Below are 25,629 nucleotides of genomic sequence, written 5' to 3' on the forward strand. Positions count from 1 at the left end.
CTTCAATTATTATTTCAGTTGCCATTATCTAATTTTTTTTTTTTCCAGCAGCTTTGAATTATTTTTCTCCTCAAGGCAAATCTTTTACCAACATTAATCTGGCTTGATGGTGTTCTTAGATGATCAATAGATCAATCAATTGTTTCAAAATATTAAGAAATTTTCTTCAAAACCTCCGTTAACTTGAAACTTTCTGTAGGATCTTAGATAGCAGAGAACAAAATTTGACAGTAATTTTGTCTGAAATAACTGCACAAGTTCCACTCAATAAAATATTGAAAATCATTTTAGCTATTGATTCAACTTTGGTATCCTTTCAGAATAAGGTATTTCAAACCATTCTATGTTAAAATTTCTCAATGAATACTTGATGTCCTGCAGAATTTTTTTCATGTCAGACAACTCTATTCAGTGCTTATAAAAATGTTTTGCTATCAGTACTATGTAATTTCTGATTTTATTTTGTGTTAAGATTTTCTTGAAGCCTTTTTCCAAAATATCATGCATACTCGACAGAGCCTTTTTAAACAATAAGTTTGCAAAAGTTTTTCATTTCTTACGGGAAGCTTAGAAGAGAAATGAATCATATCAATGGCTGATAGACAAGACTTCCTCTTCAGTTTTTACTGTGCCTTCCTCTGATTCTTACGTATTTCAGAATATTTTTTCTTGCATGTGATTCTTAGTTTTGATATCTCGGTGTAATCGCTTCTCCACCAGAGGGCTGGACCTTTTTTTTACATCAGATGGATGCAATGCTCTAATGTTTAAGAAACAACAAATTATCTGCTCGGTGGCTAAACTGCAAAATCTCATATCTCAACTGCAACTTTTAAAAATCTTTGCATTTAATTTTTTTTTTAGAAAAAAAGAAAACAAATAATCATCATCATCATGGCTTTAATTTTTTCCTTGACCAAAGAATTATCAATGAAAATTTGAAGCCATAATGTCAGTTATTTTCCCTCTGAAAAACAGAGTGCAAGCGAAGATTTTATAATACCTATTGCAATTGAGAGACTTGGTTGTGCAGTTGAGCCAAATTCCTCGCAGTATTGTACAATGAAGAGTCGTCAAGGCTCATTCTTAGAAACACTATCATCCCCCGAGCATGCCCATTAGCTTTTGAGATAATAACTACAAGTCCAAAATGTTCTAACCTGACGTTTTAGTCTCCCAATTTATACAAACGTGTTCCCCTTTAATCGAAACCATCGAACTTACCCTCTCTTTATCTTTTGTCTTTCATAATTTTCTGCCTCTCAGCTTCCTCATAGATTCTTGATAACTGTCTCTACATTCTTCTGTGGCAATTTGGTATCTATCTTTGATGATTTTATAGATTTAGCACAGTCTAGAAGTAAGTTATTTGACCACAAGCTGCTTTGCATGCAGACATGGAGGGTTTAACACTTACCTTGCTCAACTCACTAGCTACGTTTGTACGGGCGTTTCAATTCGCCTTCAGTATGCGCTTGAATTGAAGGAGTAGGTAGGACATTATGAACTTGAGACGTCATTTTGATGACGTGATAATGCACTGTTTCGACAGTGTAGTATCCATTAGTTTGTCATCAAATCCATACTGCCCTATTTTCCATTTATTCAACTGCTTATTGAATGTGTTTTTATCCTCCTCGTATAATCGTAGTTACAAGCTCTCAACTTCCAAGTACCAGACCAGATACATATCCAGAAGCAGGATTTTTTAACACAAAATGGTAGTTTCAACCACACTTTAGGCAACAAGCAAACACAAATAGTGACCGTTCATGAAAGAGGAGACCTCAGTGCACAAACGCAAATTATAAAAAGCGCAATTTTTCGCAAGATGGGTGAAAAAGTGGAATTTGATTTTTTGGTAGAAAAACTCCTCTCTATTGCAAAGTAATTTATACATTTTTCACCAATGAAAGGCGCAAAGTTGAATTTTAATCCAACACTTCTGAGCTACATCTTAAAACTGGGTTTTGATCACAAAAGTCGCAACTTCAATTTGGTATTTTTGAGAATTTTTTGTGACAAAATGTTTGTATAACACCCCTCCAAGCGCTGTTACAAATTCGAGGTTTCATTACTAAGTTGTCTCTCTCCATGGACAGTCACAAATGAACAAGAAAATTAGTTTTTTTAGCGTAAGGGATTATTGAAAAATATTTTTTTAAAGACATTACTGATACTTTTCTATAACCCTCTCATGTAAAAGTGCCTTTGAAGTAATTTTTCGGTGTTTTTTACTTTCGCTTTGGGTGTTTTTTAACTCCTCAATTATTCATTCAATTTCCAGTTTGAAATCAATCCAATTCGTTAAAAAATATGAGCTGAGCAAGTGTTGAGTGCGATTCTCTGTCATATCGGTGATCTCTCTACCTCCTAATTAGTATTTGAGTCTTACTCTCAAAATAGTTATGACTCTCATTTCAAACTATCTCTGAAGCCAATGATTCTGTTGCAAAATATTGCTAGAGTAAAAAGAAGACTTGTTTTCCATGGACAGTGACTCAGAAATCACGATGAGCAAACCAGGAAAGTCTGTAGTTCACTCCTAATTACACACGCGGTGGGAACCATCTGCTTCAAAAATAATTCTACAGCAGAGACATACTTTGATAGCTCCATCCAAAAGTGAAAATTGCTGCTGTCTAGTATAGCAGTTTTTCAGTGAAAAACAAACAACATCAAATCACCTTTGTGACTTATCTCTTCACTTTTTTGCTTTTTAAATGAAGCTCAATAAGTAGAAGCACCTCTGTTGCTCGTTTTTCTTTGAGGAATGGTATCAAAAATCAGATAACGATGACCATTTTCAGCTTTGCGGGGAGTTTGAAACCAGGGTAACTCATCTCTATCAAATTATGCCTTTGCCTTTGCACACTTTTTAAAGCAGGAAACTTAAAACTGCGCAAGTTTTTATCGCTGACCAGGATGTTCTGAGTGAATTTCAGACTTTCCTAATACGTTCAATATGATTTCCAAGCTATCTCTTTTCAGGCACAACTCTTTTTGCTGCTCCAGCAAAAGTTTGAAACAGACCCATTGTTCAAAATGTGCCTAGCCTTACATTCTAGAAGAGCTGTTTGATTTTTGAGGAATTTCGGATTAGAAAATAAAATAAAAAATCTATTCCTATACTTTGACTTATCACGACTTTCAGTCAATAAAAACAAAACCAAGGTACAAAATGTGAAGCTATTTTTAAATTGAGGCGCTGGGTGCTGAAAGGACACCTTTTGGTCTCAGCGTTTCAGAATCTTCGCTGCTAATTTAAATTTCATAGAGGAAACCATCTAATGCTTTTTCTGGAATTCATTAATGTGAAATCATGTCAAATATTCAGTAAAACTAACAATAAAATATACATACATCGCAGGCCACTAGTCAAATAAGGCATTTTATCGAATGTATAGGCAGATAGTCAAATTTTGACAATTTACAAAATTTTGTAAATTTATGGCGAAGAGCCTACGAGTTTTTGATATTTTAGGGGAAAATAACACATCGAATGTACAAACTTCTGTTGTTCCTTCCTCTGCATATATTTAAATGTAAAAATTTCAAAAATATTGTCAAGATAAACGTTATTTCGGGAGCTAAAAATCATTTTGAATAATACTGTATTCTACATATTTTTACAGAGAATTATTTCTTCCAGGAACAACAAATTATTTTGTCTAAAATCAGGAAAAGAATCAGAATTTCAATTTAAGAAAGAATATTCTCCTGGGTGTTTGACGAAATGCCTGATTTGACTATTTGCCTGTGACATAACCATTAGCTTACCTTAAAATGGATGGGAGGACATCGAAACTAAGAAGTGATCCTCCTGCACCCACCGTTTTAATTCCAAGCCATTCATTTTCAAGTTCTTGCTCCCAATTCCAGTAGCACCCTCAGTACTTGTTTTAGAAAAATTATTTGCAAAACTTATTCAAATGTATTGTCTTTGCAAAATTTTCACATTTATTTAGTTTTTAAAGGGAGTAATTTGAAATTTTAATCAGACAATTTTAGCTTTATATTTTCCGAGAAAACTTCTCGTTGCTTCTGCTAAAACGCCCTTTTTTAAATCGGAAATTTAAAACTATCACACCTCTTTTTTGGTGTCGTATTTTGGCAGTTTTCATACCTATATGTTTTTAAAACATTCATCAATTTAATGCTGCCAGTAACTCAATGTTGAGTTCTTTCGCGTGAGGGTTCTTACTTTGTTTTCAACTTTGGTCTAATACTATGCCTCTTCTTTCAGTTTTGCCCCCTCACTGCGGAGTAGCGATGGAGGTCAGCTGTCCGAATTTATCGATGGACTGGGTCCTGGACAACTTGTCGGGAGACAAGTGCTCGGTGCCCCTGCTTTAGGGGACATTCAGCTCAGCCTGTGTTATCAAAAAGGATACCTAGAAGTTGAGGTTATTCGAGCAAGAGGCCTTCAGGCGCAGCCTGGATCTAAAGTTCTTCCAGGTAGCGTTACTATTCTCTTTCACTAGTTTGCCCTCTGTATTTGCAAGAGATCGTTGTTACATTCCCCTAGTGAGAAATGGAAAAAAATTCTTAAAAAACTTGTAAATTTTAATTATAAAACTCTCAATAAAACTCAAAATTTATAAAGAACAAAACCCTTTTTAGGATTTTTTTTTTTGTAAAATTTACGAGAGCTCAAATTTGAGTATTACAAGAAGACATTACAACATTGGAAAAGCGTGCCGAACAACTGAAATGTTGGAGACTTACTATTTTCATGTCTTTGCTATTTGTATCAATTGGTACTTTTGGCTAAATTTAGGAAAACATACAGGGCTACATACATTTAGGTATACATACTAATTATGAATGTTGAATGTAAATTAACTTCATTGAGAAAAGAAACTACATCATTAATTTGGATGAACATGTGGCTGATCGTATGAAGGAAGTATATTTCAGTTTTTATCAGTAACATATTAACTCACAAGAAAATGTTCGTACATTTTTTATCTAGTATTAATTATTTTCAATTATTTTTTCGACGTTTGGTCTTAAACATTCAATACAATCACCAAAAAAATGTTTCCCAGTGGGACTCGAAACCTTGCTTTGGTATTTGTTGAGTTGCCTTCTCATGAATTGAACCAATCAATCGTTCAAAATGAAGTTCTGATTTTGGCTTCTGTAGCCGTAATGGGTCCTCCAGTGCAATTTTCCACCTTGTACAGTGCTCATTATTCTATTATTTTTATTCTCAAAATTTGAAGTGGGATAATGGCGCGGCGGCCTCTCAAGAGCCACCTTACATTCTCTTGCTTTTAATCGAATAAGGGCTTATATCAAAGACACTCATTGGCTACAAAGTTGCGGCAGGATTTAAGCCTCTAAATTTGAGTCGTTTGAGCGTAGAAAAGCTTCTTTGAAGTCTCTGTCCAATGAAATAATACGGTTTTGACGGGAAAATGTTCTCAAGGGTTTCCCCTGAGAACTCGATTCGGTCTTTCAGTGAATGACCATGAGGGTTTGACAGTATAACAGTTCAAACATGAAAAAATAGATCCGACCAGGGACGGACTGGCCGGGGTGGCGATGGGGCGATCGCCCCACTTTCATCGGCCAAAAGGGGCCCCGGAGGGGCCCCTTTTGGCCGATTTGAAGGGCCGTATTTCGCCGTTTCGATGAAGCGCCCGAGGGCTTTTTCGGTTCGTCCTCGAGAAAGGGCCCCGAGACTCCTGAGAGGACAGGACACTTTATTGCCGATTCGGAGAGCGCCCTGAAGGAGCTTTTTTATGCCTTATCTAAGGGCGTTGCATTTTGAGAGCCCTTTTTTCTGATTCGAATAAGTCCAAAGGAGTCCTTTTTTGTCATTTCGGAAGAGCCCTGAAGGACTCATTTATTGCCGATTCGAAGAAGACTCGATGGAGCCTTTTTTTGCCGCTTCTAAGGACCTTAAAAGAGCCCCTTTATCTGATTCGAAGGAGTCCTTTTTTGCCGTTTCCAAGGGACCATTTATTGCCGATTTGAAGAGGCCTTGATGCGGTTGTATACCGCCTCCAAGGACCTTCAAGGCACCGGGCTCTTTATCGCCGATTCGACAAAAGGGTCCTTTTTGCCGGGGTTCCTTTGGTACTGATTCAGAGAGGCCTCGAGGGCACATTTCTATGCAATTTTGAACTTTGGAGGCCCCTAGTAGGGAACCTTTCCTACCTTCCTCAAGGGATTTCGTAGGGGCCTTCGGCGATTTTTCCCCCCCTCAGCGAAATCCATAATGGGGGCTGTCCATACAGGGTTATCCAAAAGTCACTGACCACCCCTGTAGCTTTTTTCCAAATTGAGATAGAAGTTTGAAACTTTGGGATCGTTCCTCGGTCTAAAGTAGCAACTTTTTGGTCCCCCCAAAATTTTGGGGGGCGGGGGCTAACTTTTTTTTTCAAATGGCAACCCCCCCTTTGTGATACCTCATTCGAAAGATAATAAAAAAAGAAAATTTTTGGCGCAAACAGCAGGTCAAAATGTTCATTTTTGACAAAATGGCGGCCGGTCAAAGTTCAAAATGGCGGAAATTTGGCATCTCCGTCGTTTATTGACGGATTGGTGTAAAACTCGGAATCCTAGGGTTTTTCGAGATGAGAAAAACGATTCTGGCATTGGTTTTCCAGAAAAGTCAGTCCTTTTTAAAATGGCGGCGGTCAAAATGGCGGCCTCGAGCGGGAAGTGGATATTTAGGCTGCATATCGTTGGATTTGCATGTAACTTGGTATCTGGGGGTATTTCGGCACTAGAAGAACGAATCTTCCATTGGATCTCTAAAATTTTGACAAATTCCAAAATGGCGGCGGAAAAATGGCAGGAAATCAGTTTTACGGCTCTTTACTGATGGATTAGCATGAAATTATTTGATATTTCAAGAATCTAATGAAAGATTCCTTTTTAACCAACCAAAAACCGCCAGGATATCGAATTTCATGCAAATCCATCGGTGAAGAGCCGTAAAACTGATTTCCCGCCATTTTTCCGCCGCCATTTTGGAATTTGTCAAAATTTTAGATATCCAATGGAAGATTCGTTCTTCTAGTGCCGAAATACCCCCAGATACCAAGTTACATGCAAATCCGACGATATGCAGCCTAAATATCCACTTCCCGCTCGAGGCCGCCATTTTGACCGCCGCCATTTTAAAAAGGACTGACTTTTCTGGAAAACCAATGCCAGAATCGTTTTTCTCATCTCGAAAAACCCTAGGATTCCGAGTTTTACACCAATCCGTCAATAAACAACGGAGATGCCAAATTTCCGCCATTTTGAACTTTGACTGGCCGCCATTTTGTCAAAAATGAACATAGTGACCTGCTGTTTGCGCCAAAAATTTTCTTTTTTTATTATCTTTCCAATGAGGTATCACAAAGGGGGGGTTGCCATTTGAAAAAAAAAGTTGGCCCCCGCCCCCCTTAAGGGGGGCCGCCCCCCAAAATTTTGGGGGTCCAAAAAGTTGCTACTTTAGACCGAGGAACATTCCCAAAGTTTCAAACTTCTATCTCAATTTGGAAAAAAGTTACAGGGGTGGTCAGTGACTTTTGGATAACCCTGTATAATACGTAACGCAGTTTTTCCGATTTTTTTACCCACATCCCCCCTCCGTAACGCATCGTAACGCAAGCTCGAACCATCCCCCCCCCCCTCAAAAAAAATAAATAAATACGTAACACAAGCCTCGCCCCTCCCCCCTATTTTGGTCAGTTTTTTAAATTAACAAGGAAAAAAAGGTCTTACGGCAAAAAAGAGTTACGTAACGTTGGGCTTGACCCCCCCCCCTCCTCCCCCCTTAATACGTTACGTATTGTTTGGGCAGCCCCAATGACTTTTTTGTATTTTTATTTTCATTTTTATTTTTATTTCGATGGCTAAATTCTGAAAACACGTATCTCGGAATCCGCATCATTAACTCATGAACCCTGAGACTCATAAGGATACACGCAAAACATGAGCATCCTTACGAGTCTCAGGGTTCATGATGCGGATTCCGAGTTACGTGTTTTCAGAATTTAACCATCGATTTATTCATTCATTACGCGTCATTTAACTAGTAAACGGCACTGATTTTTCTATGAGCAGAGCGAAGAAAGGATCTAATAAAACGTTCAAAAAAAATTAAGACAGTTGTCAATTTTGGCGGCTAAAAAGTACATTTAAAAAAAACAAACGAACAAAAAAATCCGAACTGTGTTTTTCAGAATGTGTTCTTTTTAGACTGTCACTATTACTATTCTACTTGATTTTATGTATCTTCTGTATACTAATTTAGCTTTGGCACAATTTTTCGTTGGAAGAGGAAAATGAAATTTGAATTCCAACTATACAACGGATTCTCATTTTTTCATCCAGTTTAAGAAAATATACTAAGTTTTGCATTTCTGGTTTCTTTTTGGATAATGTTTCAAAAATAATATTAAAGAATAGGGTCTAAAATAGCGTAAAATTCATTCTAAAAGGGCCTAATTTTTAAAATTTTCCGGGGGAGGGCCCCCGGACCCCCCTTCTACCGGGGGGCCCCCAGACCCCCCTAGGGGCCCGCCCCATACTTAATTTAGGGCCAGTCCGCCCCTGGATCCGACGGACAACAAATTTGGACCGCCCATTGAATAGCATTGGTTTATTGGTGTTGCGTACATTTAGCAACAATCAGAACTATTGAATAACTATTCACTTTCATAATAATAATATTCATAATAATGCTGTGGATATGACTTTATTCACACGGGTTTATAGCATTACAATGCGTATGTATATAGAACTCTGTTACCACGGAGACATATCAGGTTGAAGCTTAAATAGCTTTGACAAGTTCCCCCCCTTGAGGTCTCCTCAAAATTCAAATTCAAATACTTAAATAACTCAAGTACTTAAATTCGACATTTTGTGACATTTGTTACATTTTGTTACATGACAATTTGTAAATGTATAAGATTTTCATGTAAAAACCAATTTTAAACTTTAATTTATTAGTTCTTGTTTTTCTTCGTCATTAAGTGCATAAAATAGTGCATCCCAATTTTTCACTTGGCTGTGATCTTGAAGCCACGACGCTAGGGTCAACGCCGTAGTGATTCTTCTCGTCTGCAGGAACTTGCAGACTTTTTCGAGAGGAGTCAAAAGCGCTAGGACTAGGAGATTCTTCAGGATCAAATTTAAATTCAGTTAAAAAGTAGATAAGTTTCAGCTGTCGTAACATCTGTTGACATTTAAATATTTGATGAATTTAAACGCATTATTTGATGTATTCTACTCAATACTCGGGAACATTTGCTTTTTATGAACTTCATTATTTACTTCTAAAACACTGCCTCATTAAAAACCTTAACCATATGAAAAACCAGTGGATAAAAACATAGGCAAGGGAAAAAGAGTACAGTGGTGTACGAGTGAATCGATTTCTGATTTGTTTGATTCGGATAAGTTGTTGTTCGGTTGTTGTTCAATCTGCTCCTTTCTAAAGCATAACATTACTCTCACTTCATTATTTTTGTTGAAGCAAAGGCTCTTGATTTGTCATTCATCGTTTCGATTGCTTTGGTTACGTTGTTCACTTTTAGACTTCATGCTTCATTATTCTTTCTCGGATCTTGTTCTCTCTCACTTTTAGCAAGAGATTGTTTGAAGTTGAGGAAAGCTTGCTTCTGTTCCTTATAACCAACGAACCAACGATGTCTTCTACGGTCGACATGTATCTTGTACGCTGTTAATATTATCTCTAACTCAGTCAAGTGCCTCAGCCAAGATGTTGTTTTCTTCCATAATGATTTTCACATCTGACTTTAAATGTTTGTGTTCTAGAGTGCAGGAAGAACCGCTCAAAGAGAGCAGCATTTAATTGAATTATACTCTAATCATTTGATTTGGGCACCTAAGCGATCACAGGTGATGATTATTTATTCTTCTTGAATAATCATTCCCGGCGAAACAAAATTGTTGCAGTGTGGGTGCACGTTTCCTTGTTTATGTGAATTTTAAAGTATTCTCTACTCTGCTCGTTATTCTAGACGGTTTAGAGATACAGGAAAATAAACTTGACTGTCTTCTTCTTCTGTCTCTATTATTTTCTTATTTTGTGTTTCTTTTCATCGTCGTTTCTCATATTCCTGTTAATTTGTTCATCAACGGAGAGTGGTGGCGGTTAGAATACCGTAAGGTAGCCGATGAGCATTCAGTCAGGGTTTCATACAGAATTTCTTGCATAGGATGTAGGATATGCAGGACAACACAAGATGGACAGGAGAACATATGACAGACGGGACAGCAGAGGATATGGATAGGCTCGGTTTAGTTCCATTATTTTTTGCTGTTAGTCGATAGTAGGTTACCTGAAACCAGATAACAACAGAAACAGAAAAACGAACTATCTATCTTGCACATTGATATTAATTTGAGATCATAATGATATGTCTGATAATATCGGATAATTTAGTCCATCTTGCTTCTACTCTTCGTGTAAAATCTTTTTTACGTTCTTTCTCATCCAGAGATGCCACGTATCTCCACAGCTAGAAATTCAGACCAGAGGCGGGTATAGAAATCCGGCAACCTGGGTTATTCTCCATTTAAAACTACGTTACATAATCGATTCTTGTCGGAGCACCTGGCCTCTTCAAAAATCGATACGTTTTCATCGTTTAAATCGAGAAAAACCAATCTTGCCAATTTGCCCGATCCGCCAATGATTCAGACCATGGGTAAGAATGGCTTTCAATACTACTGATCGCCATAATACGGGATTTTTAATACTTTTTGAACTTTACTCTGTGGTACATTCGATGAATAAGGATCTGCATTCTTAGTATGTAAACCACTGAACTCTGACTCATTTGTCACTTCTCTTTTATCTCATTATTTCAGCAGTATATATTTATTAGTCTTCCACAGTCTTTCAGCTTTACATTTAATCTTTAAATGTCGTTGCTTTTTCTCACAACGAGTTTCTCAAATCTTTCATCTCTATTCAAGAGGATTATTAAAAGTATAAGTGTATCATACATTTTGGATGATTTCCTTCCGCACCAAATTATGAATCAAGTAAATAATAATTAATCCGCAACAGTAATAAGTTAGTAAGACAGTAATAAGTTGTACAGCAGTAAGTTAAATTCATATGTGTTAAATTTGCTTTTTGTGTTGCTACTTTGGCAACATTGCAATGAAAACATATGATATAATTTTTACTTAGCTAAAAATCAAGTCGCCAACCCGATTCAACGTTATACTAACATTATGTTGGCAGTCAGGAAATCTGAACTGTTATTGGGACAGTTCAAGGAAACGGTTTTTTTTTTTTTTTTTTTTTTTTTAGGCTCAAACCGTTTGTTGAGCCATAGATCAACAATCATAAGACAATATAACAATAATAATATAAAATGCACCTTTTTCAGATTCACTTAATTTTGTATACTGTCGAAGCGCTCTTACTGTCAAAGAGCTATGTTTCTCTGGAAGCTCTGCCACTCTTCACATCTCCCAGAAAAGCTTGGAAGATCTTAACCATGTGTGTTAATATATCAAAGTTCATGGTAATTAATCCGTGACAATGATAAGTTACATGCAAATCCATGTATGTTAAACTTGTTTCATTTCTCCATTATGCTCATTCTCTCAGTGGCGTGGCGTGCCCCGCGACACATCGATCGTTATGAAACTCAAACCTATGGAAAAGGATCGACAAACAGGGTGCTCGCAGCGAACACCTTAACAATCGATTCTGTACCGCAGGTCCAAATGGCAGAAAAATCGACACATCGCAACCCACGTCACGCACCTGGAAATCGAAAATGATACAAAAATTTGTTAGGTAACATTATTACCCAATGCAGAGTTATCGTTGAGTTAGGATTGTATCTCCTTAGGATTCCACAAATTTCTCTCTAGGTGCTTTCAATGCACCTGTTACTTTTAAATATTTAAAAATAATGTTGGTACAACTGGTATACCGGGCTTTTATTTTACTTATCTCAGGTGAGCTTGTTTCGGAAGTTGTTTCCATAGAGTTCAAAATCTGGACAGATGATATTCCACGTTTTCCTTTCGCATTTTTATTTTGAGGTTTCTGCATCATTCGCTTTCATCTGGGCTTCATTTTCTTCTTTACTCCGTCTTCCTGCCGGTATTTTATGCCTAAATGCACTTTCGCGCTTAGATAGGTCTTCTATGCCTACACTTTGATAGGTCTTTTTTTATGCATTGTATGCATCTTGGAATTACTAAGAATTCCGAACATTATTATGCATTGTATGCATCTTGGAATTACTATGAATTCCGAACATTATTATGCATTGTATGCATCTTGGAATTACTATGAATTCCGAACATTATTATGCATTGTATGCATCTTGGAATTACTATGAATTCCGAACATTATTATGCATTGTATGCATCTTGGAATTACTATGAATCCCGAACATTATTATGCATTGTATGCATCTTGGAATTACTATGAATTCCGAACATTATTTAACAATAAAATCATCACTCCGAAAATTCAAATTTTCACAAGAACTTTTTAGGTTAACTTCTTTCAGCACAAGTTTCAAGAAGATTTTTTATTATTGTTTTAATCACGTCGGGGTCACCATTTTGTCGCGTACATTTAGCAACAATCAGAACTATTGAATAACTATTCACTTTCATAATAATAATATTCATAATAATGCTGTGGATATGACTTTATTCACACGGGTTTATAGCATTACAATGCGTATGTATATAGAACTCTGTTACCACGGAGACATATCAGGTTGAAGCTTAAATAGCTTTGACAATTGGTGTGCTGTACTATGGTACAGCGGAGTGATTTCAAGAAGCGAGCCCTACTGGCACGCTTGAAAAAACTCTAAAAAATAATACACTGGCTTTTTAACACTTTTTTACAAGAATTTTACCTTAAAGAATTGTTTTAAAAAATTATGTTTTTTTAAAATAGTTTAATTTTTTAACACTTTTTACTTAAATTTTGCCTAGTGTAAACATTATGGGAAAAAAATTCCAAAAAGTGTTTTCTTCTTTGTTAATTTTAACAGTTTTGTAAGAGTTTTTTAAAAACAAATTTCAAAAGCCGTTGCTAGTAAGGTCATATTTTACAAATAATCAAACTTCAATCAGTTTCTCCAGTAGATACTTAGTGAAATTGTGAAAAAAAACTGCTCTTCTTTGAGAAACATAATTTTTCAGGTTTTTAATGAAGTATTACTGAAATGAGAAGGAACTGGTAACCCCTACGTTGATGTCTTTGAAGGAATTTTAACTAAGCCAGCACAGTTGTATCTCTTTAGAGCATTACTCATTATAATGGAAATTTCTCTGCAATGAAAGAATTGTCCTGTCCCTTGAACTGCTAATGTTGATTATTGCCACTCATTATAATCAAAATTTCTCAATAATGGAAAGCCTTTGGTCCGTCATCTAGATGTTACATAGAGAGAGTTCTGTATTCATTCATCTTGCACCTTTAAGAATTCCAGGTGGAGAAAAGTCAAGGCAAAATCAACTGATTCATCACTGTTACAAAATTATTCAATAACCTAATCGACAAAAAGTGGGCATCTGATTTTATTTTTCTATAAAAAATCTTGCCGTATTCAGCAAGGGGAAAAAATAAAAACCTAGGAACTGTTAATATTTGTTTTCGGCATACTTCTGTATAATATAATATTTCAGTATTAACAAACTGTGAGCATGACAGTCTTTTCTATCCAAACATTTCAGCCATAAAGTTGGGGAGGTTTAATAATTTTTTACTGTGAAACAAATTTTTCTCTTAAAATACGGTTTATGTACATTTTCAGCTCCATATGTCAAAGTTTATCTTGTGAGTGGGAAGAAATGTCTAGCCAAAGCCAAAACTTCTTCAGCCAGGAGGACTTTGGACCCTTTGTACCAGCAACAACTAACATTCAGGGAGCCTTTCCAAGGGTGCATCCTTCAGGTGAGAATTAACATGGGATTTGATCGCTGTTTTATAGCAATAAAATCCTTAGGATTTTAAATTTGAGTGATTTCCAATAACTCCTTCAAAATTTTGATTTTTCCCTATGGCTAATATAGCTGTTCAACCACAATGATTTCCTTCCTACAAAATTGCCTTTTAATTTTCGACCCTTTGTACCAGCAACAACTAACATTCAGGGAGCCTTTCCAAGGATGTATCCTTCAGGTGAGAATTAACATTGAATTTGATAACCATGTTATAGCAATAAAATCTCTAGGACCTTTAATAATTTAAATTTAGTTACCTTTAATAAGGCACAAGTGTAAGCATTTTGTTACATGTTTCTCAATCAAAATTTCTTGTAGAACACATGTCGCGCAAGAAGAATTACTGAAATAAATCTCTAACTAAGATATTAACATTTTTAGTTCACATTAGTCAAGGGAATTTCAAATTCCCCGCTCACAAGAAAAATATTAGTCTCCTTAAATCAAATCGCCCACTACAGCGGTCTTGGCAGGCGTCTTAATCGATCAATGTTCCTTCCCTGCCCTGTGTTGTTAAAAGTGTTAATTACGTGCAACAGCTGAGCCAAAGCACTGAGATTGAGGTTTCCATATTTTCATCCAGCAGCGTCTGTTACGGTAATATTCAATGCACGATTTTTTTCAGGTACTTTTTTGTTTTTTTCATGACCGGGAGGTTTAAAGTTACACATCAAAGAACCTTAAATACCTACATTAGGAGATAGTTTCAGTAATTTTCGTTGTACGAATCGCATTTTGATTGAAATTTTGGTTAAAAAACATGTATCAGAATGCTGAAAGTTTGTACCTTGTCTATTGGTCCATTGCAACTTATCACAATTATTTCTACTTGGATGCCACTTTCACATTGCGTCTGGCTAACATCATTAACTATAAGTCTCTCACGTATTTTTGCTACAGGTCACTGTCTGGGGTGATTACGGTCGTATCGAAGGGAAAAAAGTCTTCATGGGCGTGGCTCAAATCATGCTGGATGATCTGAACCTCTCGAACATAGTCATCGGCTGGTATAAACTATTTGGGACAACATCATTGGTTAGTGGGCCTCCCTCTCTCGGCCTGTCACGACGCAGCTCTATAGCAAGCCTTGATTCCTTGAAATTCTAGCTAAAGCTCCCTTTTTTCTCCCGTTGGTAATCCCTTGCTTTTTGCTCATGGCTCACTATGAGGGAGAGACAGTGCGCAATAGTTATTGACCAATTTTCACTATAGCGTAGGAAAATCCCGGACTCTGTGATCCCTCCTGACTCCTTGTTTTTTTAGTCGGCCGACGGTCAACTATATATATTTTTTTTTATTATTGATGTACAACGTTTTATCCTTAGTCCATGTCTTTTTGAGCCTTAGTTTAGAAGCTGCTCTTCTCATGAATGTAGAAGCGTATGAACTTAGTTGATATTTTATTTTTAATCTGGTTATTGTATTCCTCTCGGAAATTTACTTCAATGCCATTTTGTGAAGAGCCACTTGTCTTTACTGTAAACCTAGTCAAGTAGTTTGGGAAATGGTTTGCAGGAAATGAACTATCATGTGCTTACAATGAATCCTCTCCGAAAACCTTTAATCAGCATGAATTTTTGGTCAGGTATTCCGTCGAGCTGTTGTCTGTGCTTTTTGGTCAAACTAGGGGTTGAGTTGTGACCGTCCCCAGAAAAAAGGACTGCAGTGGCAGAAAACCTAAAATTGAGGAGTTGGTTTAACTAATTTGAGGTGTTGCACCTATAGATTTTTTCAGCGTAAAATGCAGGTAACAATATTGAATCAAAGTGAAAGTGGGATGTTCCTGAAATTTGCAGTAATAAAACACAGTATTGAGAGAAAGCTGTCTGAAGGCAGGATATCTAGTGACGGGAAAAGCCAGGAAAGACAGGGTGAAGTCAAGAAAGTTGAGGGAGATTAAATGCGTAACTGGGTCAGTCGCTTGCTCACAAGCAAGTTATTTATTGCATATTTTCCGTGCTTTTTCAGTGCTTCATTCTAGTTGGTTGTGAATTTTTCTCTTGAAAATTTGGGCCCCCACTGGTCCCTACCTATACTTTTTGTCGAGCTGTGTTTATTTTTGTGTTTCTTTAGATTTAGAATGAAAAGTCACGGAAAGTGAGAGAGATTGAAAATCCAGGAGTCAAGGAAAACCTAGGAAAGTCAGAGAAAAGGGAAATAAATTTTTGCTGGGCACCCTGAAATTTTCAATTCGCTATGTTTTGGGCTGAAAATTGTCTTTCTTAACGCAACACTATTCCCTCATGTGGCAAGGAACTGAACACAACCAGAGAGTAATTTATTATGAAAACTCAAGATCTGAATTTTCGACTTAATTTTAAAGATATTACCTCATTGAAAAATTTTACCTCTTCGCTATAAAGTCCTTTCTCCTGTGGATGGTCAACAATATCAGGATCCACTTTAGTGATCCAAAACAAGAAAGGGTCCTTATCTTCAATCTGGTAACTCTACAAAATTTAAAAATACATTTTAGAATAAAGTTTGAAATTGACGAATGCGTTTGCACATATCTCATCGCAACTCAAAATATTTCTTTCCATCATAATCACTCATAAATGTTTATGATCATACTCTTAATTTACTTGAATTGATCTCTAACTGATAATTTTAATTTTTCTGCATGCTGTTTTTCATGCCCACTGTATAAACACGTTTTTTCAAGATTGAATGCATTTCAACAATATGATGGGGTTTTAGAGAGATCTTTCTAAATGAAATTTTATAAACACGATGCCCTAATTCAATTGGAAAATGCTTGAAAATAAGGGTCCTTTTAACGTTTTGGATTATATTCTTTTTTTTCCGCATCTTGCAACCCGATATTGTACTCGTGCAAAGAATGTTTCGTTAGATAGAAACCTTGGAGTAGGCTCAATAAGTTCAATCGAAGGTATTTTCTTTTAGAAATACTGCCTTATCACCACCGCTGCACTGCATTATCTATTTTTTCAAATGAAGGTAATGTCGTTGTAAAAGTAAGATAATTCCTGGAAAGCAGATTCAAAAGTGACTGGTGATTTCACCTGGAAGGGAAGCTTGCTCTGCTATTCTCAACATTAGCATGAGCTTGTAGATGCAAATGACCTCATTTTGTCCTTTTGCCTTCTTGAAAATTGTCCGAAAAGAAGTGTTACCCTTTGAATTTTATAAAAATCGTATTTTTCATCAATTGTCACAGTGTTTGTACTCTTCATAGCTGTGTGAAAGTGCTGTTAAAACTCTTGTCAATCTCGGACTTGTTTTTTTCGTTGCACAAATCATGTTCGACCTGAAATTTTGAGGAAGTAACATACATCTGAATGCTTAAATTCGTACCTTGTCCACTAGTCTTTTGTAGAACGAACATTAAGATGCGAATGAACCTGCATTGAATTACTTCATTTTTTAAAACTTTTAAAATATCAGTCGTAGACTCAGATTATGAGGAAGCTGATTTTCATTAAGTCAAGATAATTGAATGAGAAAAGTCCTTTTGACAAGAGAGCATGTGCCTCTATTATTTTTGGGTCCTATTCAAGGGATAGCTCTTTTTCTGTAGGAATATCTGATTTATAGCTGCTCACATTATTTTCCAGTGGAACTTTCCATTTTAATAAAAGCCCCCCCCCCTCTTTCTCCCTCTCGCTCCGTCTCTCTCCTGGATTCTTGATGGGGAATCAAAAGCCGCCTTCTGTCCTATCAGTAGGAACTCTTGCACTTGAGTGTTAGACTGCCTCATTCGTAGGGCGCTTATTTTTAATGACTGAAATAAGTTTAGCAGTAGATAAGTAGGCTTTTGGCCTTGTACATGATAAAATTTAAATTTGTGTATCTCATATATTGAAGCGCTTAAAGCGAATATTTATTACCTGAATTTATGCTTCTCAACGCTTAGCTATATGCTTCTTAAGCCAAGGCTACCAATAAATTGCTGACTTTCTCTGTAGTTAGAGAGACCCAGGGTGGCCACTAATCTCAATATAATAGCAGGACATGACATTTAGAGTGCTATAATCTGAAAGTTTTGAAATCCAGACAATTTATGATGTCAACTTTTCATGTGTACATGTATGAATTAGATTTTGCGTTACCAAGGAATGCTAGCCCTGTAGATTCGGTACATTGGAACTCTGAATTTCTTGGATATTGGATGTGTCGAGGGGGAAAGAATATACCAGAAGGATTGAAGATCATCTATTTTCATCAATCAATCAGTTGTCAAATTTGAAAGCAGAATAAAAATTCAATTCACAAAATTTTTGAGAAGACCTCTTGAACCTTCCCCGTCACCTCCTCTTTGCTACTGACCTTCCAGTTGATTTTATGTAAGGCTCCCTAGTGACTGCGTGGATCCACTTTTTCTACTGTCCCTTTTCAAATTCCAAGTGCAATGAAATCTCTTAGTTTTTCAGAACCAAGAGCCTTCCTGCCGTATGAGCCCTATCAGTCTTGTTTCTGATTAAATAATATTACAGCTTTAAGACTTGGTAGCTCAGAGTTGACAGAAATTCGTATCACATTATACTCAGAAGAACAAATAAAAAGTGTACATAATCAGAAAAGCATTGCATTACTAGTCTAAGGGTTTTGAGTTCGGGGAGAAAGGACAAATTTTTTCATAATCTGTGGCCACTCTGTCTAAGTTCAAGCTGCCGTTAGCGGGGGACTCGAAACTTTGCACCAGCTCCTCATCGCTAGAAGTATGCTGTAGAGTATGTTAATCTATCCTTAGTATAACGCTGTAACGTAGCTGGTTTGTAACTTTTGTTTGCGTAGTCTTTATTGAGTTCTTTTTTTCCCGTGCGGTAAATAGTAATCTGTTTATTCAATGTTTCAGTGATTGGTGGTGAATATTGTTTTCGTTCGGCTGAAATTGACAAAGCTCATTTTTGCATTTCGTACAGTGAGCATTCTACATCTTCATAAGTTATCCTTACCTGTCTCTAATAAATTTGTATTATGTGATTATTTGTACTTGAAACCATCGCTATCCTTATTTTTACTGAACATTTCCGCGCAAAATCCAAGTGCGTGTTGATACCATTTTTTAATTCTTGTACACAGAAGAGCTCTTTTAATCCAGACTGTTCAAGACTGTCCTCTACTCTGGGTGTAAAAAGTTAAATAAAAAAATCAATGATTGGAGGTTTCCATTATGCGTATTTTCAATTTCGAATTCAATATGAACATATGGCTCTGTAACCACCTGTAAAAATCAAGCTACTTTAAATGGAACTTTTTAAAGACGCTTTAATATTTCAACAGTTACGCTTTTAACAGAGAAAGAAGGAAAGCAATGCATAGTTTCAAGATGAATGTTTACTTAGGTACATTGAATCAATTAATGGTATGTAAATTTGCAACTGCAATGTTGCAACTTGCCACAGGGTTTGAGGAATAATTAGTCGGAAGCCTCTGAAAATTTAAAGACTGCTCTTTCATAATATACCTAGATTATTGGGAAATCTGTAAGCATAGTTCGTGCAGCTTTAAAAAGCTCTGAATCACTCTCTCCTTTTTTTCTCTGATCCCCCTGTACTTGGAGGTACCCACTTGATTCATGGAAAATGCCGTGAGAATTTTTAATTTATCTCTGGCAATAAAATTCCGTATTAAACTTGTCAAAAATTGTGCAAAATTCATTGCATTTTCAGTTGGCAGCTCTTTGAAAAAAGGGCAAAACTCCCAAAAATTTTGCTTCGTTTTGACTGCATGAACCGTGACAATAGTCTGGATTAAAAAAGGCCGTCTGTATAAAAGCGTTTAGCCTAATTTAAAAAGCTGATTTAGGGCAATGAACAGTCATTGAAGATTAATACTTGTAAGTTCTAGTCTATAACTTTAGCCGCTCCTCTTTTCAAAAGCTCATGACAAAGAGCAAAAACACTTTCTCCCATTTTATTGTGGAATATTTTTTGGACACTCAAAGATTCTGCTTCGGTTTTAGAAAGATTCAAGAATCATAAAAAATAATTTATACAATATTTCACTGTTAAATGATGATGTCTTGAAGCTCTACCTCTGTACTTTGAGCTGTTATTATTATTTCCTCATTACAATATTTTTTCTCAGAATAATAATTTTACTTTATTTGAGGTGCAAAATACATAGTACTTTGAAATTTTTGTAAAAATATCTTGGCGTGGCAACTTTATAACAAAGGAAACTTTGACAGGCTCCAATTTAATTTGAATAATACAAATTAATGATGGAAAACATTAAAGAACATAGATCCTATTTTCATAATATTTCAGATCATGATTTCATAGATCTGTTGAAAAATTGTAACGTACATTTCTAGTTTTCTCTATCTTGATAATATTGAGACACTGATATCATTAGATTATATCAATGAATGTTATTTGTTTCTCAAGTACAGAAGACGGGTCTTTTAGTCACAACTGAATTAGACACTATTGTCCGAGTGTTTTAAAAATTACAAGCTCAGCCAACGCTTTGCCCAAGACCCCTGAATTTCTAAATCATCTCTTAATTTATTCTTTTTCATTGCGTTCTGAGGTGGGTAAGCAGGCACATCTCATAATTCATGCAATGTTAGGATAACGAACTCGCTGTCTCTTATATGAAGGAATGTATCTCGGCTGCGCTGATTCAGTATTTTTACAAAAAATTTACTCTTTCATGGGAGAACTGTAGCTTAATTTTTTCTAAAAATTTCAGTGACTTCTCTCACAAGTGTAAAGAAAAAATTACTGACAATTTTAGAAGAATTCATGTGAAGGTCATGTCATAAAAAGTAAAATGCCGGTAAGAAATACTGAAACAACGTAGTAGAGATACATTCATTCGAGTAGGGGACAACAAACCGTCAGATTGTAGAGAGGAGAGGAGTTTAAACTCTCTCTTTTTTAAAGAAAATAAAATATCCTCGGTCAAGATAGAATATTTACTAAAAATCAACAGATCTTATTCTTACTCAGTTGTTTACCAAGTTTCTCGTTCTCTTTTTCAAGCTCCAAATGGTCGGGAGAAGTCTCTATCCCCATTAACTGCTGAGCTCGTGAAAATTTTGAGCGCTATTAGGGCTATGTATTGTTAAAATATTTAAAATTTGATCCCGTATCAAATTAATATGTGCTTCAGAATCTTGTTTCTTTCCAAAAGTGGTTTTCTTGCATTGACTGGAGAAAGTGTTATTCTTGAGCCTCTGTATTTCGACCTTTTAGTGACGTTTTCATTTTATTGGCTCTCCTAACTAAACAATACGTAACTGTAGTATAAACTAGGTATGTACCGACATAAGAAGATCCAACTTTGAAAATCTTGTGACTAAAATAACGATAGTGGTGTCAACATATTTTCTAACTGTTTTTTTACTGATGCATATTTCTCAACTCCCTTTTGCATACTTAACATGGCTTTGTAAATACTTACCAACTCATCATAGTTTTCTACATTGCAAATTTCCAATGCGTTCTCAGATCCTCTTATTATATAAGTACAATTCGGAACCTAGATCCAACTCATCTTTATTTTAAAGGCTCCATCATTTTTACTCATCAAATAAAAAGACATAAACTATGAAACTAATTCTAGCAATTTACCTGTTATCTCTTTTTTTATACTTACCTGTCATTTGCAAATTCGCATCTAGTCGTTTATAGATTTACTTTTATTATTTTAATTTTATGTAGAGTATTTTGTGCTTTAGAAAAATCCTAATGGTATAGCTTACCCCGATTTTTAACGAATACAAGTGAACCAACCAATGTTCCAGATTCTCCTCCCTTGAGGGGCCCATCCGTTGTGTATCCATTGTAAGAAATAGTCGTCAACTTTGAAGCCTTACCCACATGCTCACAAAAGGGTGACTCTCGGCCGCTCAGAGAATTATTGAACAATTTTTGCCTCTCTTGAAGTGTAAAAAAATGTTCTTGTTCTCAAATGTTGGCAATCCCCACCCCCCCTTTTTTATTGTCATTATGTTTGGCTGAAAGAAAGAGGGATAGTTCAAAATGCATAGGAAAAGAGCAGGCTGCTAGTTTCACACCCTGAAAATCAAAATGCACCTTTGGGGAAACAAATGGGACCAATTTCAGATAGGAAGGCCAAAAAAAAGCGATCACAATTATAAAATCCTCTTGCTGACGATTTGTGAAGACTTGTCTCAAACTTGTCCTATTTCCTCTCATTTTTCACACTTTCTATATATAAAGTGCCGCTTTCACTACTCTTTAGTCGATTCCGGAATTTTTTCCGCTGTGCAAATATTATTGGGGGCATACGATAGTTCCAATTAGAGTTACTTACCGAATATTGGCATATGATCATGCGTTATCCATGTTTATTTCATGGCCAACCAGCAAAAATTTTTCCCAACACTTGGACTGTGAGTTTGACAGGAATGCATCAAGTTTAAATGAAAAAAAGAGGTGTGAAATTTTATTCCACTATAAGTCTCAATGTTCAGGACTGAGTTTAACAAATTTCTTTCTCATGCAAAATATTTTTTTTCCGACTTTGCATTTTCAACAGGATATAATCGACAAATAGTTAAAGTCTAAACTATTCCCAACTCATTTCTTCCCCCAAATTTCCACCTAATGCTTGTCCCCTCTGTTAAACTCGATCCACTTAGCTGTTTGCATCAGAAAGCCTCAGGAAATAAGACTTGATGTAAGAGATAATGATGCACTTTCTTCAGATAATTGTTTCAGCGGACCTGACTCCTACAAACTCCCTGCCAAAATTATTAAATTGTTTAATCACCTGGCACCTAATTACAAGCTTTATCGTATCTCAAGAAAAATCTGGAAAACTTGAAAAAATCTTACTTCAAGTTAATAGTATCAGAAATTAATTATTAGAAACCATCTAATTTATCTTTTCTCCTAGGTATCCATGAGAAGGTGTCCATTATTTTTACCCCCTCTTCAATCAATTTGGACTCTTGCAAATTATGCTGTTGTTGCCAGTTTTAATCAAGGAACTTGACCCCTCTTATCTTTTACTGTTGAGATTGTATAAGCGTCAGGCAGTAGCTTTCCGCCCATATACCAAGAGCTGTATCTTTTAACAGTTTCAGAGGCAAGAATTTTCGATGAAACCAAGATTTAGGCCTCAATCCAGCTAGCGACTCATTCTCTCCTCTAAATAAAAACGGATACTCATGTTCATTCCTCTTGTATTTTTTGTGATCTGTTCTCATGGGCAGACTTTATATCATATCAGACAGCTAGTGCTGTACTCAAAATCTGAAAAAATTGTTTATTACCGTCATGAACGTCAGTTAAAGTGACACTATTTTAAAGGCAGTGCGATAATTCTGATTCCCTGTTTGTTTCTTGGCATCTTAAGCTAGAAAAATGACAATCATACTCTCAGGATGTTGCATGTATCTTCTCAGCATTCCAATCACTGATCTATTCTTTGCAAAATTACGTTGCTGTATTTAGACTTTACATTTTGCAATTCAGAACTGTAATTTCTGGCTCAGTTTAGAAACAACCCATGTGTCAATAGTTTCTCAAGGCACATAAGTATTTTTGCGGATGAGCCAGGAATTGTAGTTTCTAATGGTAAAATGAAGTCCAATTAGTTATGAACACATTGAATTTAACCTTTGCATTTACTTGCAAGGCGAATGTTCTTTTTCTATCGTTTCACAAACCATAACTCCGAATTTCCGAAATTGTTGACATTTCTATTCTTTTATCATTTTCTTACTGACAATGAGTTAAGGAATATTTAGTAAACTCCAATGGAGCCATTCTTTTGAAAAAAAGGATGTAAGTTCTGCAGTGCTATTAAATTTTTCTAACTTCATTTATACTTATCAGCCCATTAAATTTATTTTCACAAAAAAAAATTGTCATCAGGAAGCTTTTAAATTTCTCAGTCTCAATTGATTCGAGGTGTTGCCAGATTTTAACAGTATGGCAAAGATTATCTTTGTGCATCCCTATGACTGAAGAATGGTTCAACACTACCCACTCCTTTAGTGTCAAAAAAATTTCACTTCCTCAGTGGTTTTTTTCTCTCTCTCTCTTTTTCAACACCTGTAGACATGAGAGTAAATAATTACTGAGGACTTGTTTTACATTTTTTCACCAATCGGTTGTTTCTAACATAACTCATTAGTGACTCAATAGGATAAATGGACGTATTTATGCAAAGAAGAACTGCATGCATGGCGTTTGCAAGCAACATATTTTGTTCTAGCACAAGTAAGTGCAAATACGCTTGGTGATTTTCATTGTTGGTGACCTTTAACTTGAAATTAGACAGTCAACTGGACCGAGTTTAACAGAAAGAAACCAAGCCACATCAGCTGTTGCCAAAATTAACTGGGCAATTCAATTTTTTATGAAAGAACGTTTGTACGGATTTCTGTGAAAATGATAAGGAATTTGCTTCGTACTAAGGAGAAAATTCACTGAAATTTGCACAAAAATCCGCTCTACCGTTTTCATGTAAAAAATTAAATTGGCCCATTAAATTTGGCAATAGCTGATGTGGCTTGGTTCCTTTCTGTTTAACTCGGTCCAACTATGAGAATACTATTGTTCGTAAACTAAAATTTTCTAGCAACCATGGAAGTAAAGTAGGGAAAGTTATCCCCCCCCCTCAATGGTTGTTACGTCAGTTCATGAGAACAGAGCTTCAAACATGTCCAACAAAATAATAAAATTAACGGAATTACAGGTTCCAAAAAAAGGAAATCTGCGAGTGTCATTAGTTGCCTAGTACAAGTTACGATGTCGAATGGAAGGAATACTGACTTGAGCCTCCCACCTATTTTTTGCACGTTGCTAGTATAATTAATCAGATTGTAAATGTATCTAGGGACCGCTTTATTTTTGTTAAAATTTATTACTCATCAATGATCGCTTGATATCATTATCTCCCCCTTTTCCTTTTTTGTATCATTTTTTCCCTCTCCTGTAATTGTTATTGTTGGTGCTGAAAATAAAATTTTATTAATTTTTAATCACTTTTCGTTTTTCTCTCGTTTTCATTTTTCGGTTTTGTAAGGTAATAAATTATAGTTATCAGTTATGTGAATGTTTTTCATGCTTATGATAATTCATGTACTGAATTTAGGATCAGTTTTCCTAGATCTATTTTTATTCAATATTTCGAAACATGCTGATTTTCTGATTTTCATAAAAAAAAATAAAATAAAATAAAATACTTGTAAAGTTTTTTCCAGCATTTTCATTGTTTGAGCATTATAGACCCTTATTACTCTAACTTCATATTTTCCTTGCCATATTCCAATGCCCAAGGCTAGTCCCTTTAAAATGTTTCCCCTAGGTATCTGAAAATGTTAACATTCGAATTGCCCACAAAGCCTGAGAGTTGAGATTTCATAGCTTGATATCTCATGAACAAGAAGAAACTGAATTAGCACTTTTAGTCCAGTCAATCTAGTGTGTTTCTGGGAAAATTAATGTGTAGAGGGTCTCAGTGCAAAAACATGTTGCAATAGACCACCAGAACAACATAACCAAACGTTTACCGGAATCGACTGTCCTCAGAGGTCAACATTCTCAAAAAGGGAAGACCAAAATTGGTACGCCGCTGGCGACCGGTTTTTTATTTATACCTCAAAAACAGTCAATCCTACGGAAAGATGAATTTGAGTTTTTTATGAGCTTAAAATTTCCTATTAGAAACCCTGGGCATATATTAATTTATGACTTCCAG

At 35.8% G+C, this 25,629-nt stretch overlaps 1 protein-coding gene across 10 annotated transcripts in view; it reads left to right on the forward strand.

Moving 5' to 3' along the window:
- The window catches only part of Rim (Rab3 interacting molecule), a 137,766-nt gene extending 112,640 nt beyond the window's left edge, over positions 1-25,126 (forward strand). For 9 of the 10 annotated variants that reach the window (XM_072302882.1, XM_072302879.1, XM_072302881.1 and 6 more), the window contains 3 exons: positions 4,247-4,458; positions 13,788-13,927; positions 14,878-25,126. In XM_072302882.1, the coding sequence (XP_072158983.1) occupies positions 4,247-4,458; positions 13,788-13,927; positions 14,878-15,084 (559 nt within the window). In that variant the 3' untranslated portion in view covers positions 15,085-25,126. The remainder of the gene's footprint in view (positions 1-4,246; positions 4,459-13,787; positions 13,928-14,877) is intronic. The other variant, XM_072302883.1, reaches the window with a different exon arrangement.
- The last annotated feature ends 503 nt before the right edge of the window (positions 25,127-25,629 follow it).

Source organism: Bemisia tabaci, chromosome 7 (genome assembly GCF_918797505.1).
Source record: "Bemisia tabaci chromosome 7, PGI_BMITA_v3".
Taxonomy (NCBI): Eukaryota; Metazoa; Arthropoda; class Insecta; order Hemiptera; family Aleyrodidae; genus Bemisia; species Bemisia tabaci.